The following is a 17,740-nucleotide window of genomic DNA, read 5'->3' on the forward strand; positions in this document are numbered from 1 at the left end:
CTTACCTTGCTCAGTGAAGGAACAGTTTTTCTCACTGTTCACAGTCTGCATGTCTTATTTCCTAGATCATAGATGTGGAAAAGTGTTGCTGTGTCATTGACTGTATTGCTTTTGTCCAGCCACGGGAAACATTCTCATCTGCTTCCCGAATCCCTCATTAGTACTAGATCCCCAAGCGGACTGATTCCTTTCTCTCTTCAAAAACATGATGTTTTGATAGTAGGTGTGATGCTTCAACAAAGTGGGGAGCAGTCAAGACCTCATTTCTGTTTGCAAAGTGCGTAGTCCAGTGGAAAGGGACATGTAATCATTTGGGGAATCGAGTCTGCTCGGACTCTTGGCTCCCTGGACCTTTTCATCATCTGGATGCCAGATAAAATACAGATGTTCTGAGCTAGAAACACAGCACCAGACTATTTTCCTCTTGGCTTGCACTGCCTCTTAAATGCCTGAATGCCAGACAAACTCATTTTCAGCATTTTGGTTCAGCTATAATTCACGGAAGATATCCTGATCTGGAGTGAATAATTTTCTTCCCAGCTATGTCTCTGAAATCAGCCCATGTTCTCCATGGCCTTTGGCTGCTGGGTTTGTGATGGCCTCCAAGCTGCTCTTCCTTTCAGTCACTTGTGCGACACTGTCGTAGTAGACAGCAGCTGTGGACATCCTTCCTCTGAAACCCAGCAGGAGGCTTTTCTCTTGCCCCAGATCTATCCCTCCCTCCAGCTCTTAGAAGGCTCATCCCTAGCAGACCTGCTTTCAGCTGCTGTTGCTTCTGCACTGAAATGACTTTTTAAACAAATCCTTGCCTTGAAATCAAAACGGAGAGCATCTCTTGTTTTCATGAGCGTCTCTGCATAGAATGTGAGTCATATTTTTCCAGCAGGAGGAGGATTTTGTTTTTTTAACCACCTCAGACGTGGAGAGGTCACTGCAAGGTTGTAATACGTTGCCAGGAAGCCTGTGACCAAAGGTTCAGGGTCTGGAGGCCAATTCTGAAAACTCAGGTGGGAATGAATACACGCAGGCCTTTACTGTTAGATTTCAAGCTCCTGCACTTTTCCTCCCTCCTGCTCCCTCTCAAGCTTCCCACTTTCCCCATCTGCAACTAGAGAGGGCAACTTTTAAAAGGGTAAGCTTGAATGATAATGCAGCCAGAAAGATCAGCCACTTCAGCTGAAGTTCCCATGCGTTAGAGCCATTCTTCCTTGTCTAACCAGACAAGCTATCCCACTGGTAGTTTTCTTTTATCTCTCTTTAATAAAGAGATACATGCACGTGATAGAAGCTATTCTGAAATCTTTGAGAAAGTAGTAGTCATTTCTCTCTCTGACTCTCTTCACATGCTCTATGGTCTATTCCACCCAGGTGGAAACTCAAGTGGCCAGATCAGTTGTCAGTTGCCCTTTGAGTTTTCCCTCCTGGCCAAATGCCAGTCACAGCCTCCTACCCTCTCCCGCAGTGAGCATCACAGAGGCTCCAGGACTCCAAGCTTTTGTTTCACTTCCCAGCCTTCATCTCTTGGGTATCTGAAAGCAAGGGTTTGGGGGTGGGGAGAGGCAGAAGAGGCAGCTAGACCCCTGCGATCTCTCTCAGGAGGCACATACCATTCCAGAATCTGCCTTCCACCTGGGCCTGGGCCGGATGCACACAGGCCCCACGCAGCAGCTGCAGCCCTTCACGGCAGCTGCTACACTGGTCGTGGCCAAGGCCGGTGCAGGTTTTGCAGCCTCGGTGGCAGGGCTCACATTCTCCCATCTCCGGGTCACCGTAGAAGCCAGGGCCACAGTTCCTCACGCAGCTGCCGCCTACATGAGAACACAGAGAGGAAGCATGAAGTGGAACCCTGGCTGGCTGAGCCTGGTGCTCTACATAGGGCCAAGCTCTAAACAGGCGGAAGGGAGGCTGAGGAACGTTTTTTAGTTTTTAAGGAAACCGTGGTGGCATCCGCTTATTTCAACCAAGAATCGTGTCTTAATAAATCCAACACTTTAAGTCTTCTTTCAACTGAAAATTTAAGTTGGCTATCAGCTCAAAGGGTTAGGAGCATAGAATAAAGAATTTCATGCCCTCAAGGCCTTGAAAAACTGCAAATAAAATGATCTCTACATGTGGAACCCCTGAAGGTCACTGTGGGCTGTCTGTCCCACTCTCTCTCCCACAAACGTTCAAAAGCCTGGACTATTCTCTTCAATTGGAAGGCTCACAGTATATTTCTTTCCTAATCATCTATTTCCATTAAAGTCAGCGAATTGACCAAAGTCTAAGACAAAAGGTCTTATTTAACTTTTACAGTGCGAGGAATATATTACATGGATGAAGTCTCAAAGAAAGAGTCATGTTCTGAATATTCCAGGTGACTTCAGTTCCAGAGCATTTCTCTTCAGCCCCTCTCCCTCCCCTCCATTCACTCTTCTTTCCATCAGCTTAGAGATACTTGAGATTAATTAGTGAAATAGGAACTAAGCTTCAGTAACAAAAGCAGAAAGTAGTAGTCCTGGCTAATGTTTATTTTCAAACCAAAGTAAAATTCCTGCTTGGATAGGAGGCACAGGAAGACTCTAAAACCGATCAGAGGTGCTCTCCCGTTTCTGGGTGGAGCCCTGGAGCCTTGCGGCCCCTTTGTACACTGCCATTTCTGGGCTTACCCGAGAGGAAGAAACCCTCTTCGCACCAGTAGCATTCACTCTGGTCACAGTTGCCGCAGTTGGCATCACATGCTTTGCATTCAGATTCTTCCCTGTAGGTCTTCTCAGGACAGGTTTTATAACAGTGCTGTTTGAACCTGAAGGGAGAAGATGAAATTTCTTCTGTGAGCTGTGTTGACATATTTCTCTTTACCACCATAATTTAATCTCCTTACATGTGTCTACACATCATTTCTTTTGAAGTTATAGTATTTTTTCCCTTGATATTTTGAGTATAATTGACATACAACATTACATTTGTTTCAGGTGTACAACGTAATTCAATATTTGTATATATTGCAAAATGATCAGCACAGTAAGTCTAGTTAACATCTGTTATACATAGTTGCAGAATTTTTTTCTTGTGATGAGAACTTTTAAGGTCTTTTCTCTTAGCAACTTTTAAGTATTCATCATTAAAATTTTTTTTATTGAGGTATAGTTGATGTACAATATTATAGAAGTTTCAGGTTTACAACTTAGTGATTCACAATTTTTAAAGGTTATATTCCATTTATAGTTATAAAACATTGGCTGTATGCCCTGCGTGGTACAATATATCCTTGTAGCTTATTTATTTTAAATATATATTACACATCATTTTTTAAATTGAGGTCAGGTTACTATGTTGTGTTAGTTTCAACTGTACAGCAAAGTGGTTCAGTTATATTTATATGTAAATTTTCTTTCAGATTCTTACTCAAGATATTGAGTAGAGTTCCCTGTGCTACATAGTAGGTCTTTGTAGCGTGTATGTGTTAATCCCAAATTCCTAAGTTATGTCACCCTCTGATTATGCATCATTTTAAAAAATATTTATTTGACTCTGCTGGGTCTTAGTTGTGACATGTGGGATCTTCAGTTGTGACATGTGAGATCTTTAGTTGTGGCATGTGAGATCTTTAGTTGCAGCACATGGGAATCTCTTAGTTGTGGCATGTGGGCTCTTAGTTGTGGCATGCGGGATCTAGTTCCCTGATCAGGGATTGAACCTGGGCTGGGCTCCCTGCATTGGGAGTGTGGAATCTTAACCACTGGGCCATGAGGGAAGTCTCTAGGCATCGTTTATTTATTTATTTACTTATTTACTTATTATTATTATTTTTTAAATAAATTATTAATTTTATTTATTTATTGGCTGCATTGGGTCTTCGTTGCTGCACATGGACTTTCTCTAGTTGCTGCAAGCAGGGGCTACTCTTCATTGTGGTGCACAGGCTCCTCATTGTAGTGGCTTCTCTTGTTGTGGAGCACGGGCCATAGGCGCGTGGGCTTCAATAGTTGCGGCACATGGGCTCAATAGTTGTGGTGCACGGGCTTAGTTGCTCCATGGCATGTGGAATCTTCCCAGAGCAGGGCTCAAACCCGTGTCCCCTGCATTGACAGACAGATTCTTTACCACTGCGCCACCTAGGAAGTCCTCTAGGCATCGTTTTTAACAGGTGTAGATATTTGGGTTTCAAGGGAGAAAGCTTCCTTTTGGTCTGTTGTGTGCCCTCCAAACCAAGTCATTAACCACCTCCCTCTGGACTCCAGGGACCCCTGATTGGGACAGCAAGGAGGAGGCTAGGAGGAAGGAGAGGGGTACTGATATTTGTTTCTGGAGTACTGATTGTGTGTCAGGTGTTAGCTCACTTAAACCTCCGCACAATCCCCATGTGATAGCTGTTACTTATCTTTAATTTCCAAATAAGGGAACTGAGCTTCAGGGTTAAGTGCTCCAAGTCACATAGGTAATGGTGGGACTGGGATTTTACCCAAGATCTGTTTGAACAACTTATGTGCTTTTGCCATGTGGCACCTGCCAGGTCTGAAACAGTTCAGTGTTGAGTTCAAGTAGCTTATCATGATGTCTGTAACCAGGTTATTATTAACAGTGAAGTGCCTTGGCTTTTATGTATATATAGTTTTACATATATCGTCTGTTATTCTCATTCTACAGTAAAACACTGTAATTCAGATTCCATTGAGGTTCATTTGAAGGGGGTGTGGAATGAAGTTGACCTTTGCCCTCTGATGAATTTCACAGCATCAAAAAGATATCAGAGGGAAGCTTTGCATTTCTTCCTTAACAACGTCTGTTGTGCAATGTTTTATTAGCTGTATTCAAAGTTACTAAGTAGTCTAAAGGGTTATAAATATGTGTTTCTGGAAACAAATATCTGATGTTTTACCCTTAGTGATGTAGGGCGTGTTCTTTCAGTGTATTCGTGTCTCAAGTGGGTTTATGAAATTTGCTCGTTAGCAAGTAGTGGTGAAATGGAGAGGATGGCTCCAAAGTTTAACAGAGAAAGCAGCGAAGGGGTGTGTTCTGGCATCAAAATGAAGAAAGCAGCCAGTGTAGAGCTGAGTTGGAGGGATGCAGAGCTGTGACAGAGACAGAGAGGAGCATTCCTCACCTGCTTCTGCATGGTCACTATCGCTTCATTTGAATCTAAGTCCTCTTTCCTTGGCTCATTGAAGAGCATTGTGTACCTCCAACCATGTGACCTTACCACGAAATGCTTTCATTCCTGCCATTCGTGTCTGCTGGGGGTTCGTGTGGCGGGCCACATGCCAACTACGAACGTGCCGACAAATGACCAGCTGCTCACTGAATGTCACCTGGTTTACCTTACAGTAATCAAGTCCGGGGATGTCTTACCTACCCCACCCCCCCTTCCCTTTTTTAAATGAAACAGTAATTTAAATCATTCGATCAGGAGGATGTAGAGACAGAGTCTATGTAGAGAATATTAGGCAATTCTGGAAAACTTGATTTAAAACCGTAAGGTTAAGTAAAGCTAAGGGTAACGGATCACTTTTAGTAGGTTTCAGCTTGTTGGGCTTCCCTTGACTCCCATCTTCCTCACCCCTTTTAACCTCTTCCCACCCACCACCACATTGTGAGTTCTTGGAATCTGATGGAGGAGAAAGGCCATGTGGTGACAGGAGGAGTCAACCCACCAAAGTGGAGGTGACCCAGATGTAGACGATCCCCCCCCCCCCCCCCAGCTTGTGTCTCCCTTCTTTTCTTAGTTTTTCTTCCAAGATAGGCACCAACATACCCTGGAAGGGAGAAAAGAATAGGAGTGGGAGGTGATGTTGCGACATACCATCTTTGATTTGTAGATTTAGAGAATGTCCGGAGGGTGGTGGTTATCTGCATCTCGTTTAACCTCGTGGTCTGTGTCTCTGGTTACCCACGGGAGGTTTAGTTCTTAAGAACTAACGAAACACCTGGCTGCATCCTGGACGGTCTGACTCCCCTTAAGGATGAGATCTCCACGCAGACATTTGGAAACAGCTTGCTTGGGGCCGGGTATATTATTAAAGTCTGTCCATAAACAGCAAAGTCTGAATCTTGGTAACCCGTGGCAAGATTCCTAGACACCAGTGTCAGGCTGGGTGACTTCCAGGACCGAGAGAGAGAGGACCTCCTTTCGAGGCAAGAAAACAGCTGGGCTCTTATTGCTAAATCCAAGAATTGTTCATTAATAGCCTGACAGGGTAGAGTTGCTTCAGGCTGCAGGGCCTTTTTGCTTTAATCACTGGGTTTAGGATTAAGTCAGTAATGCTTAAACTGCAAAAAAAGTTAGTGCCATGAAAGAAAAAAAAAAGGCCAGACTTACATGTAATACCCCATAATGCATGATGTGCAGGTTCCTGGATCATCTGGAAAAAAATTATAATAATGAAAAATAATAATCATCAAGAGTTCATCATTTGAAAAACTGAGCTTTGGAAAAGCTGTGGCTTGAGACAAATACTTGTGGGATAGTTTCATGAAATGTACTGTCTAGAAATGATGTTTGAATAGATTGTACCCTTTTTAATTAGTAACAAGATGTATGCTATAATTTATCTTTATCAAAGCTAGTAAAATAAGAATTCTCATAAAACTTGGCCCTGACTCTCAAGGAGCAATAGGCCCGAGCTACTCAGTCTTCAAATTGCTGATCAAGAATGATCTACATGAGGAAACTCCTGGCCACTACCGAGGCAAATGCATCAAGCACATCCACACACACACACACATTTGGAAGGGGCTGCGAGCTTCTGACCCTGAATGGTGGGCTTTTCATGAGTTACTCCAAATGCCTACCAATCTGAGGGAGTGTCGTCTGGGAGGCTCCTTTGAAATCGGGACTATTTTTTTGTTTTTTAATACAGTATCTACTTTGTGTTCGGCACTTTACCACCCTCTTAAAGAAACTGTCCTGTTCTCATGAAGTACCGTGATTCGATGTGTCCCTGTTGGCTCAGAGAAGGACTCTTTCCTACAGCTTTCAGGGGACTTAATGAGACGGAAAGGACTTTGAGAACCACTAAGAGTCTATTTCCCTTCCTCCTGTCCCTCCCTGAAAGATGCCAGCTCCCAGATCCAATCATGAAGACAATGCTGTGACTTCCTCTGGCCTGCAGCTCTTGTGAGTAACAGAGTTACCTCCAGTAAGTTCTTCCTGTGATCTCAACTGTATTCCAGTTCTGCTCTTTTCGTTCTAAAAGGAAATGAAACACAATTGCTCCTTTTGGAAACATTCCTCTTGGTATAGGAGGATTAATGTCACCTTTAACTTGGTTTAAACTAAATGAAATTATGTCCTTTGAACTTTGTGTCTAGTTTTCCTTCCTAATCTATGCTAGGCTTTATTCTGGTTTTCAAGAAGTCTGCCCCTTGGTGGTAGAGTCAGCCTCACCCAAGTCTTTAGTCAAACTGTCATCTTGGGTCCTCCTACAGATGGTGCAATACGACACTTCTGTGTATCACACATGCTAAGACTAATGCATGCTCCGAAAGTTACAGTGGAAAATTGCTAGAAGAGGTTCTGCCATGTAAGCAGGGATCCTTAGAACCTTCTGAAAATAGCCTAGGGATGATATAGGAGAGAGGGTACTGGCCCGGGAACTGGGCCACCTGTTTCTAATGTGAAGTTTTAACCCTGGCTTACCAGTTTTGTGAACTGGCATAAGTATCACTCTGCTTTCTGGGTGCTGATTTCTGCAGGTGTAAAACGATCTGGTTGGATAAGATGGTTGCTAAGCTTCCCAGAAGGTCAACGATTCCAAAGCCGAGTCTGGCAGGCGTTGGCCAGCTGTGGCCCACTCAGGGGCCAGATCCAGGCAGGTCCCTTTGGTTTGCATGTTGTGTATGAATGCTTTCCTGCTGCAGCATTGGAGCCGTTGCAGCGGAGTTAGAGAGTGTTTACTATCTGTCGCTTTACAGAAAATGTGTGCCGGCACTCGGCTGAGGCACTGTTGGCTCATGACTCTCTTAGATAACACAGGTGTAAATGGTACCATCTTCATAGCTGGTCCCAGAGTTCCTCTAAAGGAGAGAGCTGTCTATATGTAGGAAAATATCTTGGTAAGCTACTTGGGATAGAAGTTTAATCAGAAGGATTCAACAGCCAAGATGACCAAGGAGATAGCCAGGCCCTTCTGCAGGAGGCCATGATTTGCTCTTGGGAGGACCTGGTTTTTATGTCTGGGTCAACGTGGTTTGCCATAGGGTGACTAGAGCAGGACAGTGAAATGAACCATAAACGAGGCAAATTAAATGGGATCAGGAATCTGAAGTTAGAGGTAGCATGAGAAGAAAAGCTCACTGGAATTCTTAGAATTCTTGGAGGAGGGCTTTATGCTTCTACAATCCATTAATTGAGGATCTCAAGCCATTTTAACGGGGGTGCAAAGGTCCCAGTGAACACTAGTGATTACACTGGGTAAGTTTATTTCCGGCTGCAAGTCTGTGTTAGCGTCTGTATTCGTTTCAGTTCTGTTCCTAAGTTGCTGCTACTCGGCTTGCATTTGGGCAGCTTTCCTCTTCCCTGCCTGCCCCTGATGAACAAATTTGACTCTGACAGTTTCGCTAATTTGGCAAGGGCTGGGGAAATTCTAATCCTGTTCTCTAATGTTCTGGCCATCCCTCCCATCTAGGAACTTAATGAGTTTGCTCTCTGCTCCCCTAAGCAGGTCACTGATGAAAATGTGAAACAGAACCAAGCCTCAGAAATGTGCATACCAAAGTAATCTCCAGCCCAGGGACTTTTACAGCCCAGTTGCACAGTGAATTTGGTACCTTTACAACAGTTTGCATAAATGAATAATGCATAGAACAGGAACTCTGTCTTATAACAGCTTATGAATGCCCATTAGTCTTTCTCATTATTACCAGTTCTAAAGCAAAAGAAGTATTTGGAAAAATTTTTCTACCCCAGAAGATCCACAAGTCAGACATAAGCTAAATGGATTTAGCTTGACCACTGAGAGACAGCTGCTATGGGATTAAGGAAAGGTAACAATCCCAAACCTAGAAATTGACTCTAAGTCAAGTTGGCATTTGGATGGTAGGAGGGCTTAAGGAGGAAGATGAATTTTCCTGGTTTCTAATGTGTGTGTGTGTGTGTGTGTGTGTTTGTGTGTGTTGGGATGGGGTGTGAGGGGGTGGTGGTTGAAGAGTCTAAACAGGCTAGAATTGTTAACTGTCTTGGAAGCTGTTATCCAAAATAGGGTATTTAAATAGTTCTGGTTATTTGATCTTGTCAAACTTTTGAGCTGAGAGAGCATATTTTGAAGAGGGATGGGGCAAGTTCAGATAGAATTCAGAGAGAGAGAGAGCCTTCCACTTTTGGAAAAAAGCCTTCAGAAACAGCCACTGGCTTTCAGCTACTCACATCCCAGCTGAGAAGAATGTGTGAGCAGATTCCATGTCAAGACGGGGATGCAGCCTTCCTTTCTTGAGGAAATTTGTTTTATTGTCTCATTTTTATGGGGTGGGGTAGGTAGGACTACAGCATCCACTCTGTCTGGGGAGAGCTTCATGATTCCCTGCATCACTTTTGCACTGTTTCCTTGGAGACCAGCAGGGCTGGAACTCACCACAGATGCACTGTCCTCATGGATACATTGACTCCTGCTGTCAGTGTCACCTTCAGTGGTCAACTTACATTCTCTGACATTTTATTTTGCTCTCAGTAATACCTGTAGCTGTCACCACTGAATAGGGGTGGATCAGGGCCACATTAGGAGTTATGTACATCTTACTTACAAACTGTATGGAAAAAAGGATATTTTAAACTTGAGTTGGAACTGAACATTTAAAAATGTCCAGAGGAAAAAAAATTATCTTTATGGTTTACATAAACTTTGAGTCACATAATTAAAAATACATACAAGCTAAAATAACTCTAATTTGCTTTGTCTAAATTTATGTTTCTTATTATATGTTTATTTTTCATTTGTGGGAGACGGAAGAAGCTTGGTGTCTTAAGAATAGCCTTTTATCGTACAGTATCTGGATGTGCCAGAATTAGCCAGGGATTAGATATATTGTTTAGGCAGAATTGATTCACTGTAAAACTGGGGGGGAAAGTTAACATCAAGGTGCTCCTAACTTACCTTTGGCTATTTCTCTCAAAATTCATGTTCAGGCTTCTAGGACTTTTACCCATACCCTGTGCTAGCCAGGCTTCCCTCTGCTACTGCCTATTGAAACCTATCTGTCCCATGTTTAGTGCAAAGACCTACTAGGTTACTGCCTAGGATGCTAGACGAATGGGCATGTTAAACTTGCAGCCTTGGAAAGCTGATAAGCTCTCACCTCCCTCAGTCTCTTCTCAGGTGTCCTAGACTCATTCAGGTCCTTCTACCTTGGCCTCTTAGGCCACATCTGTAAATGTGCTATAAAACAGCACCCACCTCATTGTACTTCAGCATACTCTGGATGCTTGCTTTTCTCAGATGACCTCAACTTTTTGGCTCAGTCACCTTCCCAGGTTCAATCAGCTATATCCTAGGCTTGACCAAACTCGGGGCTTTACTTGCCTTCCCAGTGCCTCCCACACTCAGGCAAAGCATTAGACCAAACTGATGCTCCACCCATACTTTATAGGTTCCTAGCCCCAATAACTCTCCAAGCACCTTAATAACACAAATCAAAAGCAGTAATCTCCAAAAGGGAACCCTCATATACTGTTGGTGGGAATGTAAATTGATACAGCTACTATGGAGAACAGTATGGAGGTTCCTCAGAAAACTAAAAACAGAATTACCATATGACCCAGCAATCCCACTCCTGGGCATATATGCAGAAAAAAAACATAATTCAAAAAAACACATACACCCCAATGTTCATAGCAGCACTATTTGCAATAGCCAGGACATGGAATCGACCTAAATGTCCATTGACAGAGGAATGGATAAAGAAGATGTGGCACATATATACAATGGAATGTTACTCAGCTATAAAAAGGAATGAAATTGGGTCATTTGTAGAGACCTGGATGGACCTAGAGAGTGTCATACAGAGTGAAGTAAGTCAGAAAGAGAAAAGCAAATATTGTATAATAATGCATATATGTGGGATCTAGAAAAATTGTATAAATGATCTTATTTGCAAAGAAGAAATAGAGACATAGATGTAGAGAACTAATGCATGGATGCCAAGGGGGAAAGAGGATGGGGAGGGAGGAATTGGGAAACTGGGATTGACACATATACATTATTGATACTATGTATAAAATAGACAACTAATGGGAACATGCCCTATAGCACAGAGGACTCTAGCTAGTGCACTGTGGTAACCTAATGGGAGGGAAGTCCAAAAGGGAGGGAATGTCTGTGTGTGTATGGCTGATTCATTTTGTTGTGCTATCACAACATGGTAAGGCAACCATACTCCTATAAAAATTAATGAAAAGAAAAAAACACAAAAGCAGTAGTCTCCATATTTTTCTGAAATATGGTTTTAAAAAAATTAGCAGGTGCCTGCAATGCATATATGTGTGTGTAAATTATTTATATGTACTGGTGCATGAATATTTTACATATATTAAAAAGGCATGCTAAAAAAAAAAGGCAAGCTAAAGTAGAAAATTTAAGAGGATAACATAAAAATAATTTTGAATACAAGTTCTATATTTTTCTTCAGCCCAATGAATTGTCTTGCGCACTTCTCTTTTGAGACCACTGATTCAGGCCACGCCTAACCAAAAGCCGCATCTGAGCTAATGAATTCATATATTAAACTTCTAAAAGTATGTCTTATATTTGGTTCCTTAAAGTTATAATTGAAAGGAGTGACTCTCTGTTGGGTTCACTCATGTGCCTATGTATATATAAGGACTCCCTGCACTTGGCTTCCAGCCTTATTTATAGACAGACTATATAATTCTAGTCAACTTGTTCACCTAGCGCTTTTGGGTTGGAAGAAAAATTAAAAATATAGATATGAATGAATGTGTTTGAATGATAGGGCTAGATTTCACTTTCTCCACCTTTCCACCACCCTCTATAGCTTTAGCACACAGATTTATCCCCGGAACAAACTTTCTAGATGAAAATAACCAATACTCACGTACCTGCAAAAGAGAGCCTAGAAGTTCATCTACTGGGGCTAAGTTAAAAAAAATGTGGTATCTTTGTATAAGATGGGCTGGTACACAGCTGTTAAGATTTTGTTTCTCAAGAGTATTTAAAGACATGAAAACATTTTCATGATAGGCTAGGTAAAAAAGGATGATAATCTATATCTAGATACATATATAATCTGTCTGTCTGTCTGTATAGATACAACTTTATCAAAAGTCAGAAGCCAAAGCTAAAATGTTAACAGTAGTTATCTGTGATTTGTTTCATTTATGTGTCTGTATATGTTTCTATATTTTCCTAATAAATGTGTGTTATGGAATTAATTAGAATCAAAAGTGATATTAAGGGAAGAAGCGTGTTCAGGTTATGACTTCTAGGGGTCATTTGGGCCACATGTTTGGAAATATTCTCCTCCCACAGATCTCTCCCAAGGGACTGGCCTTTTGCTTCTGCTCTTCATTTTCTATTCCTTTCCTGCCCACTTCTGTTTTCTCATCTTTCCATTTTGTTTCTCAGCATTCTTTAATTCTACATCGCTGGGACAAGACTGACGTTCTTCCATGGGGTGTGGTTAAAACAGTGGCAGATGTTTGTACAAACTCCTTTTTAAAAATTCACTTTTAATATGAATTGTTTTTCTGATAGGATTCTGTAAAGGAGGCAGATGACTAGGAGATGGGGTTGTTCTTGGCTCTGCCTCAGACTCCCTAAGTGGACTAGGGCTGTCACTTGGGCCAGCCATTCTTAAACCACCCCTTTATGAGCACCTGCAGCCTGGATGAAGCATCAGCAGAATGTCCACCCCCAACTGAGATGCACTACTGCTCCCTTTGAGGAGAGAGACAGCATTACAAACAGCCAATACTTAAATTGTTTAGGGAGATAATTAAGCACATTGTCAATAATATGTATTATCCAAGAGTAAATATGTACTTAGTTACTGCACAGTGCTGTACAAATTTGTAGGCGAGTCACTGATGTTCTTCAGTCTACCCAAGGAAAATGAACTGGGTTAAGAGATCGATATGCCCAAAGAGTGCAGCTAATTATAAGCTCCAAATAGCACTAGAAAGTACATAATCCAAACATGCTTTGTGCTTGGAATTGCTGCAAACAGTGGACACTCAAATATGAAATGCACCCTCTGACAGCTTTGCCAAAGCAGAAGATTTTTCTGGAAGGTTCAATGGTGCTGGGATACAAAGTATTTGGTTAGGGGGACTGTTGATGATTTTCAATCATTTTGTCCTCAATGGAGTCCAAGAACAATGAATAAATATTTGAATTGGCAGTAATGCAAATAGTGCAGCCGACAGTGGGGCACAACACACTGGAGGGACACAGTAGTAGAAGAGACATGAATAAATAATCTAAATCATTGTCTACAAATGTTGGCTAAAGAGGACTTAGTTCTCAGTTGGACTGCAGTCTTGACCAAGCCTCCTGACTCCAGCAGTGGAATAGCATAATAGGCGAGCTCTTTATGGGTTTTCATCCTGCTCTAAAACAACTAGCAGGTAGAAGTGATGGCTGAATACACACAGCCGAGTTCCTATGAGGATCGCTTGCTACAGCTGTGTTGTTCATTCACTTATTCATTCATTCTGGAGCTTACATTTTAGGGGGAAGACAGGCAATAAAAGAAAAGTTAGATAATTATGAGAATGTAAATAAAATATAAATCTTCAATGAATGTATGAACCAGCCACTAAAATGCAGGCTCCGTGAAGAGAGCTTGTTTTGTTTTGTTTTATTTTTCTGTACCTTAATACCTGGCACATAGCAGATGCTCCAGAAATAGGTGTTGAATGAAGAAGGAAAACATAGATAAGTACATACATTCAGGTAAAGGGTTAGAAGTGATGAGACTAGAGAGGAGAAGGGAGATCTTAACTTAGGCTAGTTGGGAGAGAGCCTTTCAAGAACTGACACTTGAATAGAGATCCGAATGATAACAAGGAGTTAGCCATGTGAAGTTCTGAGGGCAGAATGTCCCAGACAGAGGCCAAGAAAGCTTGATCTGTTCAGGGAACATCAAGAAGGTAAGTGGGGCTGAAGGGAATAAAGAGAAAGGGAGAGAGTCAGGATATGAGGCCAGGGTCAAGGGCAGGATCAGATCAAATATGGTCATATAGGCCAAGGTAAGAGGTTTGCATTCTAATCTAAGAGTAATGGGAAGCCATGAAAAGCTGTATTAGAAAATAACTTATTTTACTGTAGACATGGTTACCTTTATTAAATTGTGCAAAATAGGGACTTCCTAGGTGGCTCAGTGGTTAAGAATCCTCCTGCCAATGTAGGGGACAAGGGTTTGATCCCTGCTCCAGGAAGATCCCCCATGCTGTGGAGCAACTAAGTCCTTGTGCACAACTATTGAGCCTGTACTCTAGAGCCCATGAGCCACAACTGTTGAGCCCATGTGCTGCAACTACTGAAGCCCATGTGCCTAGAGCCCATGCTCTGCGACAAGACACCGTGAGCCCGCTCACCACAATGAAGAGTAGCCCCCACTCACTGCAAGTAGAGAAAGCCCGTGAACAGCAACAAAGAATCCATGCAGCCAATAAATTAATTAATTAATTTAAAAAATCGTGCAAAACAACAGTTCCATGTAACACACTTGAGAAACATCCTTTCAAGGAATATACTAGAGGAAAAATGATTAGGGATAAACTAAGACTATGGCTGCAGTCATGAAGAAAAATAGATTTGGGGAATTCTCTGGTGGTCCAGTGGTTAAGATTCGGTACTTCCACTGCAGGGGGCATGGGTTTGATCCCTGGTGGGGGAACTAAGATCCCACTTGTTGTGCCGCACAGCCCAAAAAAAAAAAAAAAAAAAAAAAAATCAGGTTTAAGAGAAATTAAAAAGATAAAATTAAGAAGACTAGATGGTAAAATGTGAGAGGTAGGGAGGTAGGATGACTCTGGCTTGAGCACCTGGGTGGATGGAAAAGGAGGAGAACTTGGCAGTGAAATGACTTAGGAGCAATAAACAAATACTTAACCGCAAGCAGTCCATACACTGCTTTTCATATTGTAAGTAGTATATGCACATAAGAAAGGCAATCCTTGCTCTCAAGGAGTTTGCAGTCTGTGAGGGCACAGCAATTAATACAGCTAATTAGAGAAGACATCATGTTGTGGCCAAGTGTAAAACAGATTAAAACACCTTTAATCTAGAGCACCACAGAAATATTCGTTTAGGGCCAGAGAAAACCTAGTTATGATTCTGCCAGATAAAATACAAGACTGAAATGGGAACCCAAGGACTACAGTTTCAGTGTAAGGATGAAGCTAAAAATAAACTTGCCAGGAGAAGAGGACAGCAAAAAAATCATCCTGGTCTTAGCCTTGCAAAGATTAAAACAACAACAGCAAACCTCCTCTGAGAATTTGTAATCACGCACTGGATCTTACATAGATTTTTAATCAGAATTCAAGTTATCTATGTGTTCTAAATCACCTCAAAAGGAAAAATCAATTTAAACTAGTTCCAGGTAGGTAATATCCCTAGGTAATTGGTAGAAGCAAATGCAGTTCCTCTCTAGAGAAATGTAATCTTAACCCAGATCTCAAAATATTATCACATTCAAGGAGAATGGTCACAGTTTAAAAACATAAACCATAAGGAAATCAGGTACTCTGAGTAAAAGTCAGCAGAAATAACAGACACAAGAATCAGACCCACAGAGACTACAGATCTTGAAATTATCTGACATGGAATATAAAAATAACAAATGTTTAATATTTTTAAAGAAGTAAAAGAGCATCTTGAATATAGAAAAGTAACCAAAAGTAACCATTATAAGTGAGAAATGTAAAAATTCAAATTTAAAACTCTATAGATAGATTAAGCAGATTAGGCATAAGAGGAAGAAAATTAATAAACTCAAAGATAGATACAAGAAGAGATCGAAAATTCAGTCCAGAGAGACAAAAAGATAGAAGACAGGAAAGAGTTTTATGAGAGATTATGGAGGTTAAAGTGAGAAGGTGTAACATGTCAAAGTTCCAAAAGAGATAATAGAATGGGAAAGAGGCAATATTCAAAGAGACGAGGATACCTGGGAATTTTCCAGAATTGTTAAAACATGCTAATCATTAGTCCCAAGAAACAGCATAAACATATAATGGTATTTTTAATCTTCAAGAAGACCCATCATACTAAAATTGCAGAATAACCAGAAAACAAACAGCTCTTAGTCTGTGGAGAAGAATAAAGAGACTTACTAAATAAGAAGAAAGAAAATACCTTGAGAAGAGGATGTGAAAACTTGGTGGATGAAAGAACATCAGTCATTTAAGAAAGACAGTAAAACTGTAGCAGGAAGTTCTTTGACATGTTGATGAAAGACTTGGAATCATAAAATATAAGAGCCAGAAGGGAACTTAGGCTCAAGGCCCAGCTTAAATGTCATGAGTATGAAGCATTTTTGTTTGTTTCTTTTGAGTCCTCTAGTTCTTCCAAAAGAATATGAGTCTTTTTTTGTGAGCTTCCAGTGAACTTTGTATTGATGCTGCCACTCTTATCCAGTGAGGATATTGTGAATTATTAATGGCCTGCCATAGTCAGGGAATAGATTGTACTCATCTCTGCAACCCTAGTGCCTAGTGTTATGCCCAGCATTAATTCATTCCTTCTACAAGTATATTTTGAGTTCCACTATATGCTAGGGCTATAATGATGACTAATTTCTGGTACAATATGGAGCTCAGGGTCTAGGGCCAGTACAGCAAGTAAAAAGGTATTGTAATGAATGCTGTGTGATTTATGTTATTAACAAATTGTGAACAATTTATGAAGAAGAAAATAGGGTGTGTTTTGGGGGGAGATGTTCCTTGAAGAAGTGAAGGCTTAGATGAGACCTGAAAAATGAGTTTGAGGGAGGGAGGGAAGGAGGGAAAAGGAGAGAGAGACAGAGAGAACCTTTTTATGTGGAAAGGCCTGGAGGTAGAAAGAGTTAAATATATGGGGATAATTCTTTAAGTAAAAGGGCTCATGAGATTCTCTTCTAAGAAACCATTGAGGGAGTGGCAAAATCTTGCTAGAATACAGCATAGATGCCCTCATCTTAAAAACAAACAGATTTTTCAAATGTAAAATAGATAGCTAGCAGGAAGCTGCTGCATAACACAGGGAGGTCAACTCAATGATGGGTGATGACTTAGAGGGTTGGGATAGGGATGGTGGGAGGGAGTCATGGGAGGAAGGGGCTATGGGGATATATGTCTAAATACAGTTGATTCACTTTGTTGCACAGCAAAAACTGGCACAACAGTGTAAAGCAATTATATTCCAATAAAGAGCTTAAAAAAATAAAATGGACAACTTAAAAAAAAACCATACAGGTTTTTCTGGTTTGCAAGGCAGAAATAGAGACACAGATGTAGAGAACAAACATATGGATACCAAGTGGGGAAAGCGAGGAGGGTTGGGGGGAGAAATGAATTGGGAGATTGGGATACCAAATTGTACACTCTAAATATATGCAGTTTATTGTAAACAATAAACAATAAAAAAAAAAAAACCATACAGGTTTTTAAATAAAAGAATGGGAAGTGTACAAAAGTGGATTGCAATCAAGATGGCAGAGTAGGAGGACGTGCGCTCACTCCCTCTTACAAGAGCACCGGAATTACAACTAACTGCTGAACAATTATCAACTGAAAGACACTGGAACTCACCAAAAAAGACACCCC

The 17,740-nt window shown here is 41.3% G+C and overlaps 1 protein-coding gene across 1 annotated transcript in view; it reads right to left on the reverse strand.

Moving 5' to 3' along the window:
* PCSK5 (proprotein convertase subtilisin/kexin type 5) overlaps positions 1-17,740 on the reverse strand; it is a 453,108-nt gene that overhangs the window by 46,784 nt on the left and 388,584 nt on the right. The window contains exons 25-27 of the mRNA XM_057721743.1: positions 6,299-6,341; positions 2,649-2,785; positions 1,608-1,808 (exon numbers count right to left, since the gene is read on the reverse strand). Of these exons, the coding sequence (XP_057577726.1) occupies positions 1,608-1,808; positions 2,649-2,785; positions 6,299-6,341 (381 nt within the window). The remainder of the gene's footprint in view (positions 1-1,607; positions 1,809-2,648; positions 2,786-6,298; positions 6,342-17,740) is intronic.

This window comes from Hippopotamus amphibius, chromosome 2 (genome assembly GCF_030028045.1).
Source record: "Hippopotamus amphibius kiboko isolate mHipAmp2 chromosome 2, mHipAmp2.hap2, whole genome shotgun sequence".
In the NCBI taxonomy this organism is placed as follows: domain Eukaryota; kingdom Metazoa; phylum Chordata; class Mammalia; order Artiodactyla; family Hippopotamidae; genus Hippopotamus; species Hippopotamus amphibius.